Source organism: Sinohyriopsis cumingii, chromosome 1 (assembly GCF_028554795.1).
Source record: "Sinohyriopsis cumingii isolate HCF-2022 chromosome 1, ASM2855479v2, whole genome shotgun sequence".
Lineage (NCBI taxonomy): Eukaryota > Metazoa > Mollusca > Bivalvia > Unionida > Unionidae > Sinohyriopsis > Sinohyriopsis cumingii.
The window spans coordinates 90,812,100-90,829,329 of NC_142961.1; the positions used below are offsets into that span (position 1 = coordinate 90,812,100).

General features: G+C 33.9%; 1 protein-coding gene across 2 annotated transcripts in view; it reads left to right on the forward strand.

The window, feature by feature from the left end:
• Positions 1 to 205: 205 nt before the first annotated feature.
• The window catches only part of LOC149807329 (hsp70/Hsp90 co-chaperone CNS1 homolog), a 38,376-nt gene continuing 21,351 nt past the window's right edge, over positions 206 to 17,230 (forward strand). The window contains exons 1-4 of one of the 2 annotated variants that reach the window (XM_089965426.1): positions 236 to 289; positions 10,233 to 10,377; positions 11,542 to 11,723; positions 14,184 to 14,292. In XM_089965426.1, the coding sequence (XP_089821552.1) occupies positions 11,565 to 11,723; positions 14,184 to 14,292 (268 nt within the window). In that variant the 5' untranslated portion in view covers positions 236 to 289; positions 10,233 to 10,377; positions 11,542 to 11,564. Of the gene's footprint in view, positions 290 to 10,232; positions 10,378 to 11,541; positions 11,724 to 14,183; positions 14,293 to 17,230 lie in introns of both variants that reach the window. The other variant, XM_089965418.1, reaches the window with a different exon arrangement.

A 17,230-nucleotide genomic window follows, 5' to 3' on the forward strand; every position in this document is an offset into this window, starting at 1 on the left:
ATCACAAACACGATGTTGATTTTATGAAATTTGTTGTGAATATGATGTCCAAGAAATTAAGAAGAAACAAAAATGCATTATCAGCATAATGATGCCGAATTAATGAAAAACATGCTGAAATAAATTGTAAAGTTACAATAGTAAATCGCCACCTATGATTTTTCGTCACTTTCTTTTCCTACCAAATCGGTCTCGTGATCGGTCTCAAAGATTTACACAGTGTTAGAGTGAGATCCCTTGACTAAAATGGATGCCTGTATCTATCGGTAGAGTTAAATATTATTTAGTGGTAAGTTGCATGTTAACCTTTGCCTAATGGTTTTAAGCTTACATTTAATATTCAGTGGCGTTAAATCCTTTAAAGCGTAACAAATAATCGCAAACAGTTGCCTTGTGAAAATATTGACGATTTTTCATTATATATCGGCGATACAGTAGAGTCTACTGGCAAAGAAATCAGTTTTCGACGCGTGGCCCGCAACGCTGTATTATCGCGGTACATAATGTTCTTATCAGTACATATTAAAACTGTTTTGCTATTGCTGCTTACTTATAATTTATAAAGTTTCAATGACTTTCTCTCTTTATATTCCTGTTTAAAAAATCTTTGTAAATCGAAGCTCGTAAATGTAAATAAAACAGCATATAGTGGCTGCTCACAGGGGTTCGTTACAAAGAAAATTTGGAGTATCCGTCCATGAATCAAGGGATGTGGGTTCTAACCTGTAACAATATAGCACAAGGGAAGAAGACCAGTCCGCACCCCTCAGAAGTTCGAACACTGATAGTTTATGCGAATTGCGTCTGCTAATTTCCAACTTAAGCCAGTCGTAATCAAGAATAGTTCAGTTTTCAAAACAGCTCGACAGACTTCGTTCAGTTTGTGACATAATGGAGATAATGCAATATTTGTTCGCCGATTTTGACGTCTGGACAAATGCTGTATAGAAGTGCCTTTTTGCATTCAGATAGTCTTGAATTTCACCATTGACCAAACAACCTCGAGTCTGTAGTTCAACAGTAAGTATGTTTCAGGAGTTAACAATGCACTATGCAACAATGTAACCAGCAATAAGCACCAAATTTACCAAAATCAATATCTGTTTTTGCCACCAAAATAAAACACATCACAATGTACATTAACAACATTTATTGCAGACTCGAGGTTGTTTGGATCTTACCTTTCAGTCATTGGTGACCCAGATTAACATACCATGGAGGAACAGTTATATATTATCGGAGTATTTGCCTAACTTACATATGCTAGCATGCAAGTATTATAATAAACATAAAAAAAACAAATTACCTATGAGAAGAAATGTCCATGCTTGTACTGGCATAATATTTCCACATTAAACGAAAGGATCCAATGATAAAATTGAACGCACAAATGTAATTAAAATATAAACCCATGAATAACAATGTTACAAATTAAATGCAATTATTATTTAACTTTCTATTAATTTTTAATGCAATATGGGCAAAGAAATGTAAATATATAACAGCTATTACTAATATTATCCCTTTACCTCATGCAAGCATCTTTGGATGCCTCTACTCCATTCCCATACAAGCACCTTTGGACACCTCTACCCAATTCACATACAAGCGCTTTTCGACGCCTCTACCCAATTCACATACAAGCGCCTTTTGATGCCTGCTGTAAACATCAGGCATATGTAGCTGGTTTTCATAGCGCCACCTTCAGTGAAAACCCCTTATTAGATACCTCATTCATTGCTGGGGATGATCATTATGTCAGATCACATGGTCGCTGTTTATGCTCTGGTCGAAATCTGCTATTTAAAGTAACTGGGTCATATATCTCTGCTCTCCAGAATGGAGGTTGTGGATTACGTTCAGTACTTTTCACGATTAGAATCACAACTATGAGAGCTTCAATAACTTAGGTATAGGCTCTGATATTGATGTAGGTAGCAAATAGTTTTTATAAATTATCAAATTCAGATGACTTAGTGATGTAGACGCAGACAAAGAATGTGTAAATTTCAAGTATGAGAAATGGCATGTCGGCTGGCCACAGGGCTTCACTGACTTGATGGTGAATGAGTTATCTCAAGATTTTAAAGCACATAAAAAATTAATTACACAGCTATAACAAGCGCACTGCACTGGGTAACTTTGCTACATGTGTACCGAAGGGCTAAAAAGCCATACACTCTATGAGGTAAAGGGTTATTACTGAAATATTACTGATTTTAAGAAAGTTTAAGTGTTATTCTTATTCATGTACGAAAAGTATGATCATAAGCAACAGTTTGTAAATTTTGGTCCATGTTGGCTACCATGCAATGAAATTGCAGCCTTAACCTTGTAAGGACATGTATGTCACCATCAGCAGGGATTGTCCTGGGCTTTGCCAATGTCACAAATTGTGATTTTTTTTTCCTTACTGGCAACAAAATATACCATCTGGTGATTTTTTTAGTTGTTTAATTTGTACATACAATCATGGATTTGAATTGGAGACATTTAAAGGGACCACGAAAGGAAGCCATAAACTTGGATGCACAACGCACTGGAATCTGTGTTACACAAATCCTTTGTTCATATTGACAAACCCATCTTTACATTGCATTGTTACATCTTAATCCGCTTATGTTGACATCTGGCCTGAGTAGTGTATGCTGCGATACACTCAGTCATGCTACTGGACTATACCTACAATCGACCGACCTCAGAAGATGCAAATAGAACCAGCTACAATTAATGGAACGATGGGTAATCCTTCTGGGGTTTTTTTAATGTACCAATAAAATAGTTTTCCAGAAGCTTCAGAGAAAACTGATTACCTTGGAAGTACCGATTGCTGTGTATAAATACAAAGCAAATGGAAAAAGTCTCAGTCAATTATGTACTTTCAACAGTGTAACTTTATCATGGGTAAACCTAAGTAAGACATTGCATGTTCATCATCTCATCCTAATAGTACATTAACAAAATTAACATCATTTGGATTTAGTGCAAATTCATTAGACAACACAGTCACTGAACCTGATGTTATGCCTGACAGTCAAACATCATCTACATGTAGTGATGGTAGTAATGATTCAAGTGCAACACCACATCATGATGAACAGGTCAGAAGTTCCCAACAATTTCTCGACAGCTGCAAACTTGGGCGTCCGTGGCTGAGATATGATACAAAGTTAAAGCAGATGTTATGTGCTATATGTATCAAGGCACAAGTCATCAATTCATTTACAACTGGTTGTGATATTTTGATGGAGTGTTTCACCAAACAGGGATCCAGGCGGGTAAGTAATATATGGCAATTTTGCTCATTGATCTTTTACTTTTGCCATCAATCCCGTGTTATGACTCCTGGAAGTTAAACTACTCGACAAGAAATAGCAAAACAAATAAGTTTTGCATAATTGAAAATAATTTATTTCTCAAACTACAGGAGGGAAAGAATTAAGTTAACTTACAGCATGATGAAAGAATTCCTATTTCCTAAAAGTCCTTTCAATTCCAATAATTCCAAGAAATCTGAATATATTCCAAACAAAAAATGCCCCTTCTTTGTTGAAGTTTCAAATGTATGGAAAGATTTCCAAAGAAGTCAAATTGTGATTGAATAAATTTAGTTAATACTGTTCAGTTATTCTAGCGTGTCATGCAAAAAATAAATCTTTTCAAAAACCAAGTTGGGAGATTGAATCCGAAAACACGCAGATTGGGACCTACCATTGGTAAGTTTTTGCGGCACATTTAAGCATCATTTTTTACTAAATATTCACAGATTTTGGGGTCTAATACATGTGAAATTCTCAAAAGACATGCCGTTTCTCCCTGCGAGTGCGTTATTCCCCCTCTCCCCCAACGTGCCTCCATTTCATATTCTGGTCAGCTGTGCCCAAACTGCACACTAGCTTAAGGTTAGACTCAAGCCTCTTCACCATACTTAAAAGAAACCACCTGTTCTATAGTGAGTGAAAGCAAATTGATTGACAAATAAACAATGCCTGTTTTTTGTTTTAACTAACAATGTCTAAAATGGGTGTGAATTTATGTTAACTGTTCAAATGTGGTCTTAGGCTACCATACATGTGATAACTATTTCCCACATTTTATATCCCACCTTATTTCCTTATTCTTAACTCGTATATGCATATAACACTGCTTACTAAATAACATTTATTCTGAATTATTTGAGGGGGTGCACATATGCTCTTTTAGTTTAATGATGGTAATTAATGCTTATATATATGGTACATTAATGCCAGGTGTTGACTTGTGTAAGTTTCATTGGTGGGAATGGCAATCCTAGTTTGCTTGTCGAACAAATCTACAGCATTCAGTGATTATTCTTGGGATTTAGGAAGCAATTCACTCCAAGCAAAACATGTCAAGTGTGGCAAAAATAAATTTCTGATCTGGTTGACAGAGATGTACTTTGTGAATCTAGTCATAAGGGAGGGGCATTTACTTCCTGAATGCATGAAATCAATGGTTGCATTATACGTCACTTATATTGCAAAGTACATGTACGATCATGGGGTTTTAGTATTAAAATGACAAAACTATTATTTGGAAAGTAATATACATACTATAGATTTGCTTAATACCTGATGTTTCTATTAAAAAAAGGAGATAGACTGTAGATATCAGGAAAGTAGATATTTTACATTTGATAATGCATTCATTTCAGGTGACAACAGTCATACCTATGTACTCACTGTGATACGGGATGCAAATACCATGGAAGTAGTGCAAAACAGTTATGTAATGATTTATTTTGTAATATTATGGCTGTATTACTTGTTGTCAATAAAATAATAACTATGCCTTCTTTTTCAATTTTCGTTGCCAATTACATTAATAGACTTGGAAAAATATTCACTGTTTGCTCTGGTGACATTTTTTGAAAATTGGTGACAAAATATTGAGGTTGATGATTTTTTGGGTGACAACTTTTTAAAATCCAGGACCTTCCCTCAGTATGTGACCTATAATCATCAAACATCAGATGATACACTGAATTAATATATTTTGTAATCAAAGCCAGTGCAGCTATAGCAAGCTCAACTGGAGTTTTTTATATGATGATCAATGTAAATGCTTGCACTTTACAAAAAGGTAAACTTTAAAAAAAATTTGACATTTAGAGGAAAATGTGCTGTAAGATATTTGCATCCTTACTGGCTACAGCTTTACATCTGTAAACAGCCGCTAGACATCACGTGTCCAAAATAATAGGAAAATCCCATTTGCTGCGATAATATAGAGCCCGCGATAATGGTGGCGCTATACAGTTTCGCATTTTACATAGGGTTAGGATTTTAAAGAAAAAGAATTTCCCCGGCTTTCCTCACTGGTTATAAAGGCTATTTAAAAAAGACCTTGTATATCTTAGGTATAATGCAAAGAACCTTTAATTCCCTTTATTTTGGTGTATGATTGATGGGTGTACTATGGGTTATAGAGTATACAGCTTGGCCTTACTTCAAATGTGCACCTTTCAAAAAAGTGCTAGCTCTACTTGGTCGTTTTCACTTCCTGAACTTCAGAGGTAAATTGTATGAAAAAGAGCCAATAACTTTTTTTACATTTTATATATTTGGTAATTCATTCATTGCAGTTTCAGAAGCTGGTATTGTCTAGTCTGGCAAAATTCATTTTCCCTATTTTAATAGCTGCTATGTATAGTGTACTTTAGACTAATTCAGACTGATTTTTTAACACAAGGGAGCAGTCATTTTAGTTAGCAGTGTGCTTAAATCATGTAAAATATCCAAAAGTACAATATCCAAAAGAAATATCATCCACATTACATTAATGTAGCACAGAGGTATGCAAACATTCTCTCCACTGTGCATGTTTTAAATGCGAACTACTTCACCTTACATACGTCACTCTCTCAAAAGTACATATTATCTGGTGAGCACCACCATAAAGAAGATATAGGTATTATTTTTGTATGATTTAATTATGTTTATATGGCTGAAACATTTAAGTCGCAAGCATCAAAATAATCCTTTTGAATAATTCTACTGCCTTTCCCCCCACAGAACAGTATTTATGAGTGTCAGAGTCTCTAACAAGTCCAGCCTCCCCCCCATGATAAAAGTGAGCTATTTTAAGAATGCACATTACATTTTGTAAACATAGCAACCGATGTTATGCTGAATGACAGGAACATGAAACTAGCCAGAATTATTTCTGAGATATCAACAATGAATTTTACAATTAGGAAAGGGAGGTAACTCATCAGGTTCATAAAGGTCAAAGGTCAAAGTGTAAAATATTTGCCTATTGTTTAATATGGAAGAAGCGAATTCACTTTCTCTTCATTTATTTTTTAATTTCATTGCAAATAAATGAAAAGAAACATTTTCACCATATATTTCTGTCACTTATTGCAACAGTTTTAAATTTAAGTTGACTCTATTCCTATATTCTAAGACTTCTAATTTCCCCATAATTAAGGTCACTACTCACACAAACATACCTCATGGCAAATTATGTAAGCAAGAGAAAAATGATCATAATTAGCTTATTTTCATGCTTAACATTAATATGAATGTACCATTTTATTCAGAACATCATACATAATTATATGAAAATAAAAAAAATAATTGCAAACATTTTTTATATTTTCTTTAAGGTGGTGCTATACAGTTTCACATTTTACATAGGGTTAGGATTTTAAAGAAAAAGAATTTCCCCAGCTTTCCTCACTGGTTATAAAGGCTATTTACAAAAGACCTTGTATATCTTAGGTATAATGCAAAGAACCTTTAATTCCCTTTATTTTGGTGTATGATTGATGGGTGTACTATGGGTTATAGAGTATACAGTTTGGCCTTACTTCAAATGTGCACCTTTCAAAAAAGTGCTAGCTCTACTTGGTCATTTTCACTTCCTGAACTTCAGAGGTAAATTGTATGAAAAAGAGCTGATAACTTTTTTTACATTTTATATATTTGGTAATTCATTCATTGCAGTTTCAGAAGGTGGTATTGTCTAGTCTGGCAAAATTCATTTTCCCTATTTTAATAGCTGCTATGTATAGGGTACTTTAGACTAATTCAGACTGATTTTTTAACACAAGGGAGCAGTCATTTTAGTTAGCAGTGTGCTTAAATCATGTAAAATATCCAAAAGTACAATATCCAAAAGAAATATCATCCACATTACATTAATGTAGCATAGAGGACAGGTATGCAAACATTCTCTCCACTGTGCATGTTTTAAATGCGAACTACTTCACCTTACATACGTCACTCTCTCAAAAGTACATATTATCTGGTGAGTGCCACCAATACAGTGTTGGAATATATAATTTGTCACCATAGTGCCAATATTATGTCATTAATATCTTGCAAACATAAACAAATATTTGTACATGCTTACCATTGAAAATACCTCAAAATGATCTTTTAAAGGTATTCATAAGTTTTAACTGGAGCGATAAAAAAAGTTGAACATGGTTTGTGGCACACATTAGTCTTACAGTGCAAGATGCATCCCCAAATATTTGTGTTTTTGGGTCCCATCCTCATCCTGGTGTTACTCAGTGATCTACCTGTGAGTGTCAAATCCAACACAAGACTTTTTGCAGATGACTATAGTCTACTGAGGAATATATACCCCCAAGAATTATGAGATCCTTTGAGAAGACCTGAACTGACTTGTCCTCTGTGAAAGAATTTGGGGTATGTTGTTCCACTATGCATCATCCTAAGAGTTTACTAGAAGAAATCACCAATCTTGTCTGAATGTATTCTTAAGGGGCACAGACTAGCCACTGAGCAGGCAACAAAATATCTTGGGATGGAATTGTCCAGAGACCTCTCTTGGAAAAGGCACATGACAAGATATTGAAGAAAGGGAACGGTAACTTTGGTTCCTACACCGCACCCACCAAAAAAAAAATGAGGAAGTAAAAAGTGCAGCATATTTCGTGCTGGCTCAACCAGGCTTTGAGTACTGCTCAACTGTGTGGAACCCACTTAATAAAGACCTAATAAATAAGATAGAGATGGTTCAAAGGAGAGCTGCTAGATTCACCAATAATAGATACCATAATACTTCCAGTGTCAGTGCAATGTTGAACTATCTCTAGTGGGAGTCACATGAATCCAGGTGAACCAAGGTCCAGCTGACCACATTATACAAGATAGTGAACAATCTAGTGGACATACCACAGGGTAAATACCTGACCCTAGTGTATAGCCAAGCTAGGGCAAATCACAGGAATAGGTTCCAGTTCAAGTCAGCATCAACAGATTGTTTCAAGTTCAGCTTCTTCCCACACACAGTAGGTATTTGGAACAAATTACCATCAATAATTGCAGAAGCTCCTGACTTGGTATCTCACAATTAGGAGTTTTGCAAAATCACATTCTAATGAACGAGTCAGCTACAAGTAAGACCTAGTGATTCTCAGGGCTATGCAGGTTGATGTTCCTTATCTTATCGCTGCTACGGTAGACAGATTGGTCTGATTATGAAGGGACAAAAACATACACTGACACTCTTTTACTTATTTCTACCTTTCCTGTCATTACTCTTTTGACTGTCCTATCGCTACCATCTTTACTTTATCTTTGACCTTGCACCACCTGTTGCTTAATAGTCAAGTGTGACTGCATCATTGTATTTATATATAGATATTGCTTTAGTCAGACTTTACTAAATCTGATATCTTTTTTGTAATAAATTCAAATTCTCACAAAAACAAATGGATGTGTTTTTAGGTTCTTTTGACCTGCATTTTTCAATTGTACATTGTCAGTACAGAAGTTTTTATTGTTTCTTTGCCTTTGTTATAACACTTACAATGCTAATAACGTAATAATAAGAAATCTTTACAGAGGATCAGTGTGGTGGTCAAGCACATTGTGTTTCTCTAGGGCAGTGCTGTCAAACCTTTTTGACACCATGGGTCACTGAAAAACAAAAAACTAAAAAGCAACGACTATATAGCTGCTTGAGCTCTGGCGGGCCATTTAAATCGGGCTGCATGTTGGCTGCAGGTTGGACAGCACTGCTCTAGGGTTAATCTATAATGCCTAGGATAAATGAGGTCTTTATTTTCTTCTTTAAAACGAAGTGATAATTGTTTCTGGATTTAATTATCATTGTTATAGGAATGTGTTGTTTGTTGCATGTTTAGATGTTACAGTGTGTACAACCCACACACCAAGCCATCATCTGTTTACCTTTGTCAGTTGCATCCTTTGTTTATAGAGTTAATCCATATGTCATCAGTGAGTTAAGCCTTTGGCTGTTGTCTCAGAATAAAATTATTCTGTTTCTGGATGATTACTCATTATTAAGTTGGTTGATTTTATTCATTGGTACATGATATATATTCCATACTTTCCCAAAGGCTGATCATAACTGCTATAGTTGTTATTACAGTACAGTCAGTCACTGACAACATTAATACCTTGATAACAGTAGCAGAACTTCTAAAATTCTAACACTAGAGGAAGAAATGATTATAATCAAAATCAGTGAAGTCAACTTACAGACAGAATAAATACATAATATAGTTGTTAATTTTGCAATTGATATGCTAATACATGTACATGTGATCTTTAAATATAAATGTCATGTTTTATGATAGCAGTATTTTAACCAGAACTATGAATAAAGAATACAATAATATACAGTGATTGTGTGTACTTTTCCTTTTTAAAAAGTGTTGAATTTTGACCTTGTAGCTCAAGCTTGAGTTTACTCATCAAAAAGTTTTGAGATCCAGGCCTTTTAGACCTTACACATTTATCTTCTGATATAAATAGGCCTTTGTTATTTCTAATTATTTTCATCTTGGCCAGTACGTCATATTATCACATCACTACTTAGAATATATGTTTATACCCCAAAAAGTTTCAGTTTGCTGAATTATTTTTATCCAATTGCATAAGTAATCAACATGTGAGGCATTGCTTATGGTGAATTATTTTTATCCAGTTGCATAAGTAATCAACATACGAGGCATTGCTTATGGTGAATTATTTTTATCCAGTTGAATAAGTAATCAACATGTGAGGCATTGCTTATGGCGAATTATTTTTATCCAGTTGCATAAGTAATCAACATGCGAGGCATTGCTTATGGTGAATTAATTTTATCCAGTTGAATAAGTAATCAACATGTGAGGCATTGCTTATGGTAAATTATTTTTATCCAGTTGCATAAGTAATCAACATGCGAGGCATTGCTTATGGTGAATTATTTTCATTTCTTATCAGTAGGTCTGTCAAAGTGATGGGCATTTCAAGTTAACCTCTAGCAGGAGCTACTCCAAAGAGAATGTTCAATTACCAGAGCAATTGAGAAATACAGAAACTGTCAGTAGCATGGTATCAAAATAAATAAAAATAAATAATAATTCAGGTAATGTTATGTAAAGGCAACACATTTAATATAAATATTCAGAATGAAATTAATAAATTTAGTTGAGATCTTTGTATGCCCAAGTTGTAGTAGATCCATTAAATAATTACAATTTGTGATATTCTTATTAATCCCAACACCCATGGACTGCTCCGATTTCCTAAGTGGTTAGAGCATCCACCTTTTATGCAGTTGATCACAGGTTCAAACCCCGGCTGAGTCATACCAAAGACCTATAAAAATGGTACCAGCAGCTGCCTCACTTGGCATTCAGCAATAAGAGGTCAGTGTTTGGACTGGTCAGCCTTGTGTCAGGATAATGTGACTGCGTGGGACATGATGCAACATGTCTGCGGCATGATGTCACAGTACTAGACATCACTATAAACTGACACACTGCAGACATGGTGTTGATATGACTGAAAAATTGTTAAAGGTTCGTAGAAAATCTAAATCACACACACATGCACACACAAACACCCAGCATCCACAAACTTATAATTCTATGCCAAATAGCACCTTTATGAACTTGAATGGATGACAGTTTTTATTAACTTAGCCATTATACTACACTGCAATGAATCTCATGAGTTTAACAATACCTCCATGATGGGGCCCCACAAATGAAATACACCCATAATGGGCCCTCTTGAGTTTGACTACAACCTTAATGAGTCCCCCACAAAGAAGTGAAACTCATGCATTTGACAATACACTCATAATGGGTTTCCCACAATGAAACAATACACCTTTAATGCCCCCGTCCCCCCAATTTATATAACAGTTCTTTATCTTGCAGCATAATTTGTGTCACCAGTTCTGCTTGTATTGTTTAAATTTTGAAGCAGATGCTTTGCTGACATTGTGCTGGGCATAAGTTTATGAATGAAAAGTACTGTGATATGGGGATTTGATCACATCCTCTACTTAAATGTGTCCATATAAGGGAAATCAAAGAATTTCTTTTTACTTATGAAAAGAGAGTATTTCTGTAAACTTAAATTTGAAGGCTATGTGAACATTGTAAGTAAATGTTTATATACATCTCAGATGTGATGGATAATAACACCGGTTCTTGGAAATTTTCAGATGCCATTGTAATGTGTATTGTGCTATAATAGAAAGTCATAGCAGTGCATTTTTAACATTTTGATGTCATTGTAGAAATAGAAACAGGACATCAGAAAATGGCAGATAAGCAAGGAGCATCCATGAGTGATGAAGAGCGTCAGAAGTTAATAGAGAAACTAGATGCTGATCTGGAAGCCTTCATCAGTGAAAAGACAAAAAAGGCCAAAAAGAACAAGGAAACAGATAAAGAAAAGGATATTGATGAGATTATAAAGGTCAGAAGAGATCGATAAAGTAATATCAAAGCTTAGAGTTTTTTTAATTAAGATTACAGAGATAGGTGGGTCACAGTTTATTTTCATGTCACCAATAGTTAAACCTCATTAATATGACTCATTATGTCTATTTTTTTAAATTAAAACTTGAGCAATAACCATGACATGAATGATTATTAAAAAAATTCCTAGCCAGTTGTTTTCAGTCACCTTTATGCAGAAGATTTTATTAGAAATAGTTTTCCTTGAAAAAATGAAGACTCTGTATATGTATGTATTGTTATGCATATTTACTTTAATTGTTTGTTTGTTAGATTTGTAAAAAAAAATTCATTAAATGCTATTGTAATGTAGCATTATACACTAGACTTGATCTTGTCCAAAATTGAGTTCATTTCTGCTTGACCAGATTTCTCATTTCATTTTATGTAAACACTAATACATAGCTAAATTATTCTCTATGTGTATGGGCTTAATATCAGGATCTTTATTAATAGATGAAGTAAATATGTTTATTTGGGTCAGGGTTTTGGACTTTCCTAAGTGAATTTTACAGGTTATGGTTTTGATTTTGTAAACATCAGGATCATTCTAGAAGGTTATTTTCCATTAGGTAATGTTTTTTTTTAATAATGCTATTTGTGGCCTGAGATCAAATAGATAACTATATAATCTTGTCATTGTGAGGACTTGGTCAGTCATGCTCTAACATCTAGCACTTTCAAGTTGTATTTTGTTGTGACCAGTTGGGTTGAATTTATTTTCTTCAAATTATTGAATTCAAGTGATTATTTTCTCTGGAAATACGAAAGTGCTTTGATCAGATTCTTGGATAGAGACATTCACTGGAATTTATACTGAACCTGAATTATATTACTGTGATTCAACCAAAGACTTTTGACACATCAGCACTCCATAAGCTATAACTATCACAGACATGTCATCATCTTTAGTTTTGGATTTCTTCAGGACTTTTACTGAATTTTAATCAGGACTTTTAATTATTAGGATATGTGTCTGTAATTCTTGGATTATTTTGGGATTTAATTCGCAATACCATAAGTTTATTTTTCTCATTTTCACTTTGTATTCTTGAGAAATAAATTATATATATAGCGAAATTTTGCAAAACTCACAACTAAAATATTTTGGGAGTTTCTAATTTTTTCCTTCTTTAATATTGTCATATTTTTCCCCACTAAACCAAATCCCCTCAAATTCAAACACCAAAGCAAATTTTCAATCCTAAATTTGAATTTTATGCTATAAACAACCCCCATAAAACAAACTCACTTCAAATTTGGAACTATAGTTTGACTACTGAATTTCTGACACAATGCAACAGATTAATTATGGTTAGTAAGTAATATAGTAGGCTTATCTGTGAGACAAAGACCTGAAAAATGTGGCAATGGCATGTAACACTTGAAATGCATGGAGAAACAGATTAGGTCTGACAGCAGGCTAATCTTAAGTCTTTGCACATAAAAAAGAGCTAGCTTTGAAAGCAAATCGTTTCTTATAGATAAATCGTTTAAGAATGTTTTTTGTTTATCTGCTTATTTTCTAATTGTGATTGATGCTATTCATTTGTTTTCATGATCAGTATAACAATTTTTGTTTGTGTTTTTAATGAAATATTGGGGGTTTCTAACCAGACATGGCATCACTTTTGATGCTTTGCCAATGGAGACCAACAAAAGAATATGCTAAAAGTCAGTTGATTTCATGTAGCTATGACTGTTATTTGTCTTCACTCACATGTCAGCATGTCAGAATAACCAGCTAAGTGATGCAGCATTGAAGGATCTTCACACTGTAAAATTTGGTCACTGAGTATGAATCTGGCAGTGGGAACTTTTTCATAGTAGCATCTATTGTTTCAGATATTCCAATAAAAAATTTGTGCAAGAATATTTGAAAGTGATGCAAATAAGTGTCATTTCAACAATTCCTGTAAATTTGACAAACTGAATGTTATTAGTTGTCAGTGGTTTCGCCAAGATAGGACCGAAAACATTCTAGTTATAGGCTATATATCATCTTTACTGATTTAGCCACTTTGAAAAACAATATAACTGTTATTCATCTGTTGAAATTGTATAATCAGGTCTGGAGATCATAAAACTATGAGCTTGAGATTGAGGTTTCATTCTCAGCCAATCATAAATGACCTTACAAAATTAATGTAATTTTGTGATTGGTTAAACAAATTCTTAAGCTCAAGGGTTTTATGGTTTCCATGCCAGATCTTCTGACACATAATAGAGAGGCAGGTCAGTGTTTACATTTTAGGCTTCAAAGTGCAAGTTGAACAAACACCAAGAACTGTATGCAACAGTTGTTCCTGGTCTCAGCTGACACAAAGGGTATAAAAGTATACATAAATTAATACTATATGGTACAAGATTTACATAAACAGGTCTTTGCATTTGTTTACTTCATTAATTTTTTCCACAGGAGTTGGAAAACCACCCAGCCTTTATCAAGGAGGTTGATTGGAGTAAGCCCCTATCCCCAGAGCTGGAAGGATTAATGAGACTGAAATATGAGGAAGAGGACCCAACAGGTATAATGACATAAAAATGTATGCACAGTGTATGTTTACCAAGGTGTATCTATGTGGACATATCAATGTATCAGTATTGGATTTCATATGGCAGTGTTGTCCTGGTATATTGTTTTTCTTATCTTGTTTATTTTAAGGCTGCACCCAAAACATGACTGTACTCTGCATCATATATATATATATATATATATATATATATATATATATAAAAACTGAAAACATGCAATTCTTTCAGGTTCTCAAATCACACAGAAGTGAGAAATTTTCCAGGTTGAGAATTAGTATGTGATGTCTGGACCCAAATATATCATATTTATTCAGAGTAATATCACTTAAAATGCATACACAGGTGATTTATCAATTCATAACGTGCTCCACAGTAATTAATTCATTTGCATATCAATTGGTAATGGTTTAGAATCTGTAATTTCATGTATTTACCTGCTAAACATCAGCTAATTGCTTTATTCCTCAGAAATAACAGATGTTATACTGAATGATTCGCTAAAGTGGTTATTTCTGAAAAGATCTTAGAAGTTGGCTCTCAGTTTGTAGCATGAAACTCAGTTGAAAACTTGAAACTGAAATGTGATTCTTCAGGTCCAACCAGAATATTGCTGTCAAAACGAGGAGGCTACTGAACAAAAAACTTTAATTTTATTAGCTTAAACTTTAATTACTGGTGCAGTATTGGTTTGATAGAGGAAGGGCCATGTGAGATATAAGTTGCAGAGAGTTCTCTTTGGACCATTGATTATGTGTGTCCTTTACCCTCAGTATCCTGAAATAAAGAGCCTTATAAGGAAACAGAAGGTCCAGTTGTGACAAAAGGAAGTCTGTTATTGTACTTTGAGTCATTATGTATTCAAACAGATAAAATACAAAACATTTTTTTGACTATAGCAAAACTGATTTACTGTAATTATTACTTTCTTTTGGTTTCATTTACAGTTTTTAACTTGATCACCTTTCTTCACTTTTTGAGTGCAAAATTCATTATTTTGCTTATGTATGGACCCTTCCTTGCAAGGATTTTTGTTTGAAAAAATTACATCCACTGGAATCTGTTTTAAAAAATCCACAGGATACAGTTGGGATGGTGTCCAAAACTAGCATTTGAAGGTTCAGGTTACAGTAGAAATATAGAGCTCAGTTAAAAAGCTTTTTGGTCATGTACCACAGAAAAAATCTCGGACTTTCCAAGGGAATGAATTTTAGATAACTAATATGTATCCCATATTTTAAATAAAAATTGTTTAACCTTTTATCTTTTATTTTATGTCTCTTTTCAAGAATTTTAACATATTTACCATGCATCATGTTTCTTGTAGGACATTATCTTTATATTCATTTGGAAGGACTTTTCTTCCAAATGATTATTTGCAATTCTTTATATTTTCATTCTGTTAGAACTTTTAGTTGTTGCTTTACAGCCAATACTGTCTTGATGTGCAATTCAACCCTGTACATGTTGTACTGTAAAGAGAAGGATGCATGTCAACATGTGCTTGTCAATGTTTTAGAGATACATGCATGTCAACATGTGCTTGTCAATGTTTTAGAGATACAAATGTCTATGGCATTAGTTTGATGATTGATAATCTGCAATGCCCTTCACAATTTAATATAATTATGACTTTTCTTATGTAATGTGTACCGAAATGCTCTTGTTATTGCTTTATAGTCCATAGTTCTTTTAAGATTTTAGCAAAAAGTAGGATATGATGAACTCTCTTGACATGGTCTCAGGTAAGTTCTGTCACAATAATTGCCATAATGTTTTGGCAATTATGGCCCTTTTCAGGTCAGAGTTCTTCAGTATTAATGTCTTTGAGCTGCAATTTCTTGTTGGATTTAAACCAGATCTAATATGAATATATATATCAACAAGACTGTGGATGAGTTTAATCAGCAGCAGATTCCTGCAACATCAGACAGAGTTATGGCCCTTGTTTGATTTAAAATGCACCAAAATTTATTCATTAGTATGCTAAAGTCCATATTTTTTATCAGATTTAACCAAATTCGTTGTAAAGATATATTTTGTTGAGATTTTAGATGAGGTCTTTGACTAGCTGTTTATAAACATTTGGTATAAAATGCTCCAAAATCTTTAACCAACAGACTACCATGTGCTTTATTTGAATAATATCCAAATGAATTATTCAGGTAATAGTCTACAAATGTTTGATATGCTGTGTTTAACATCAGCATTTGGCAGAGTTACACAAATGTTTGATATGCTGCGTTTAACATCAGCATTTGGCAGAGTTACACAAATGTTTGATATGCTGTGTTTAACATCAGCATTTGGCAGAGTTACACAAATGTTTGATATTCTGCGTTTAACAACAGCATTTGGCAGAGTTACACAAATGTTTGATATTCTGCGTTTAACATCAGCATTTGGCAGAGTTACACAAATGTTTGATATTCTGCGTTTAACATCAGCATTTGGCAGAGTTACATAAATGTTTGATATGTTGTGTTTAACATCAGCATTTGGCAGAGTTACAGTTTTTGATAGGTTTAAAGAGTTGCACAATTTTGTTATTCTGAATGCTGTCCCTGACACCACATGACCAAATCTCTTCAAATTGGAATGCACATTTCATTATCCCTAAAACAATCTTTTTGATGCATTAGGTTTCAAAGCACTAATAACCATAATAAATGATGTTGAAATTAGTGACAGAATTTCTTTGCACCTTGTCTCTGAGCTATTTTTTTGTAATCAAATGACTTCCAAATTGAAATGTCTAAAGAATCTGAAACCTTTAGATCAAGTCTATTTCAGTATGTTGGTCATTTCATTTCATCTCATATCTTGCCTGCTCTGACTGAAGTTAAAGAATGTCAGAATTTGTTTTTGATTTCCAGCTTGGCTGTGAATTATATGTTCATGAAGTTCTGAAAAGAACATTATGTAGGAATGGGT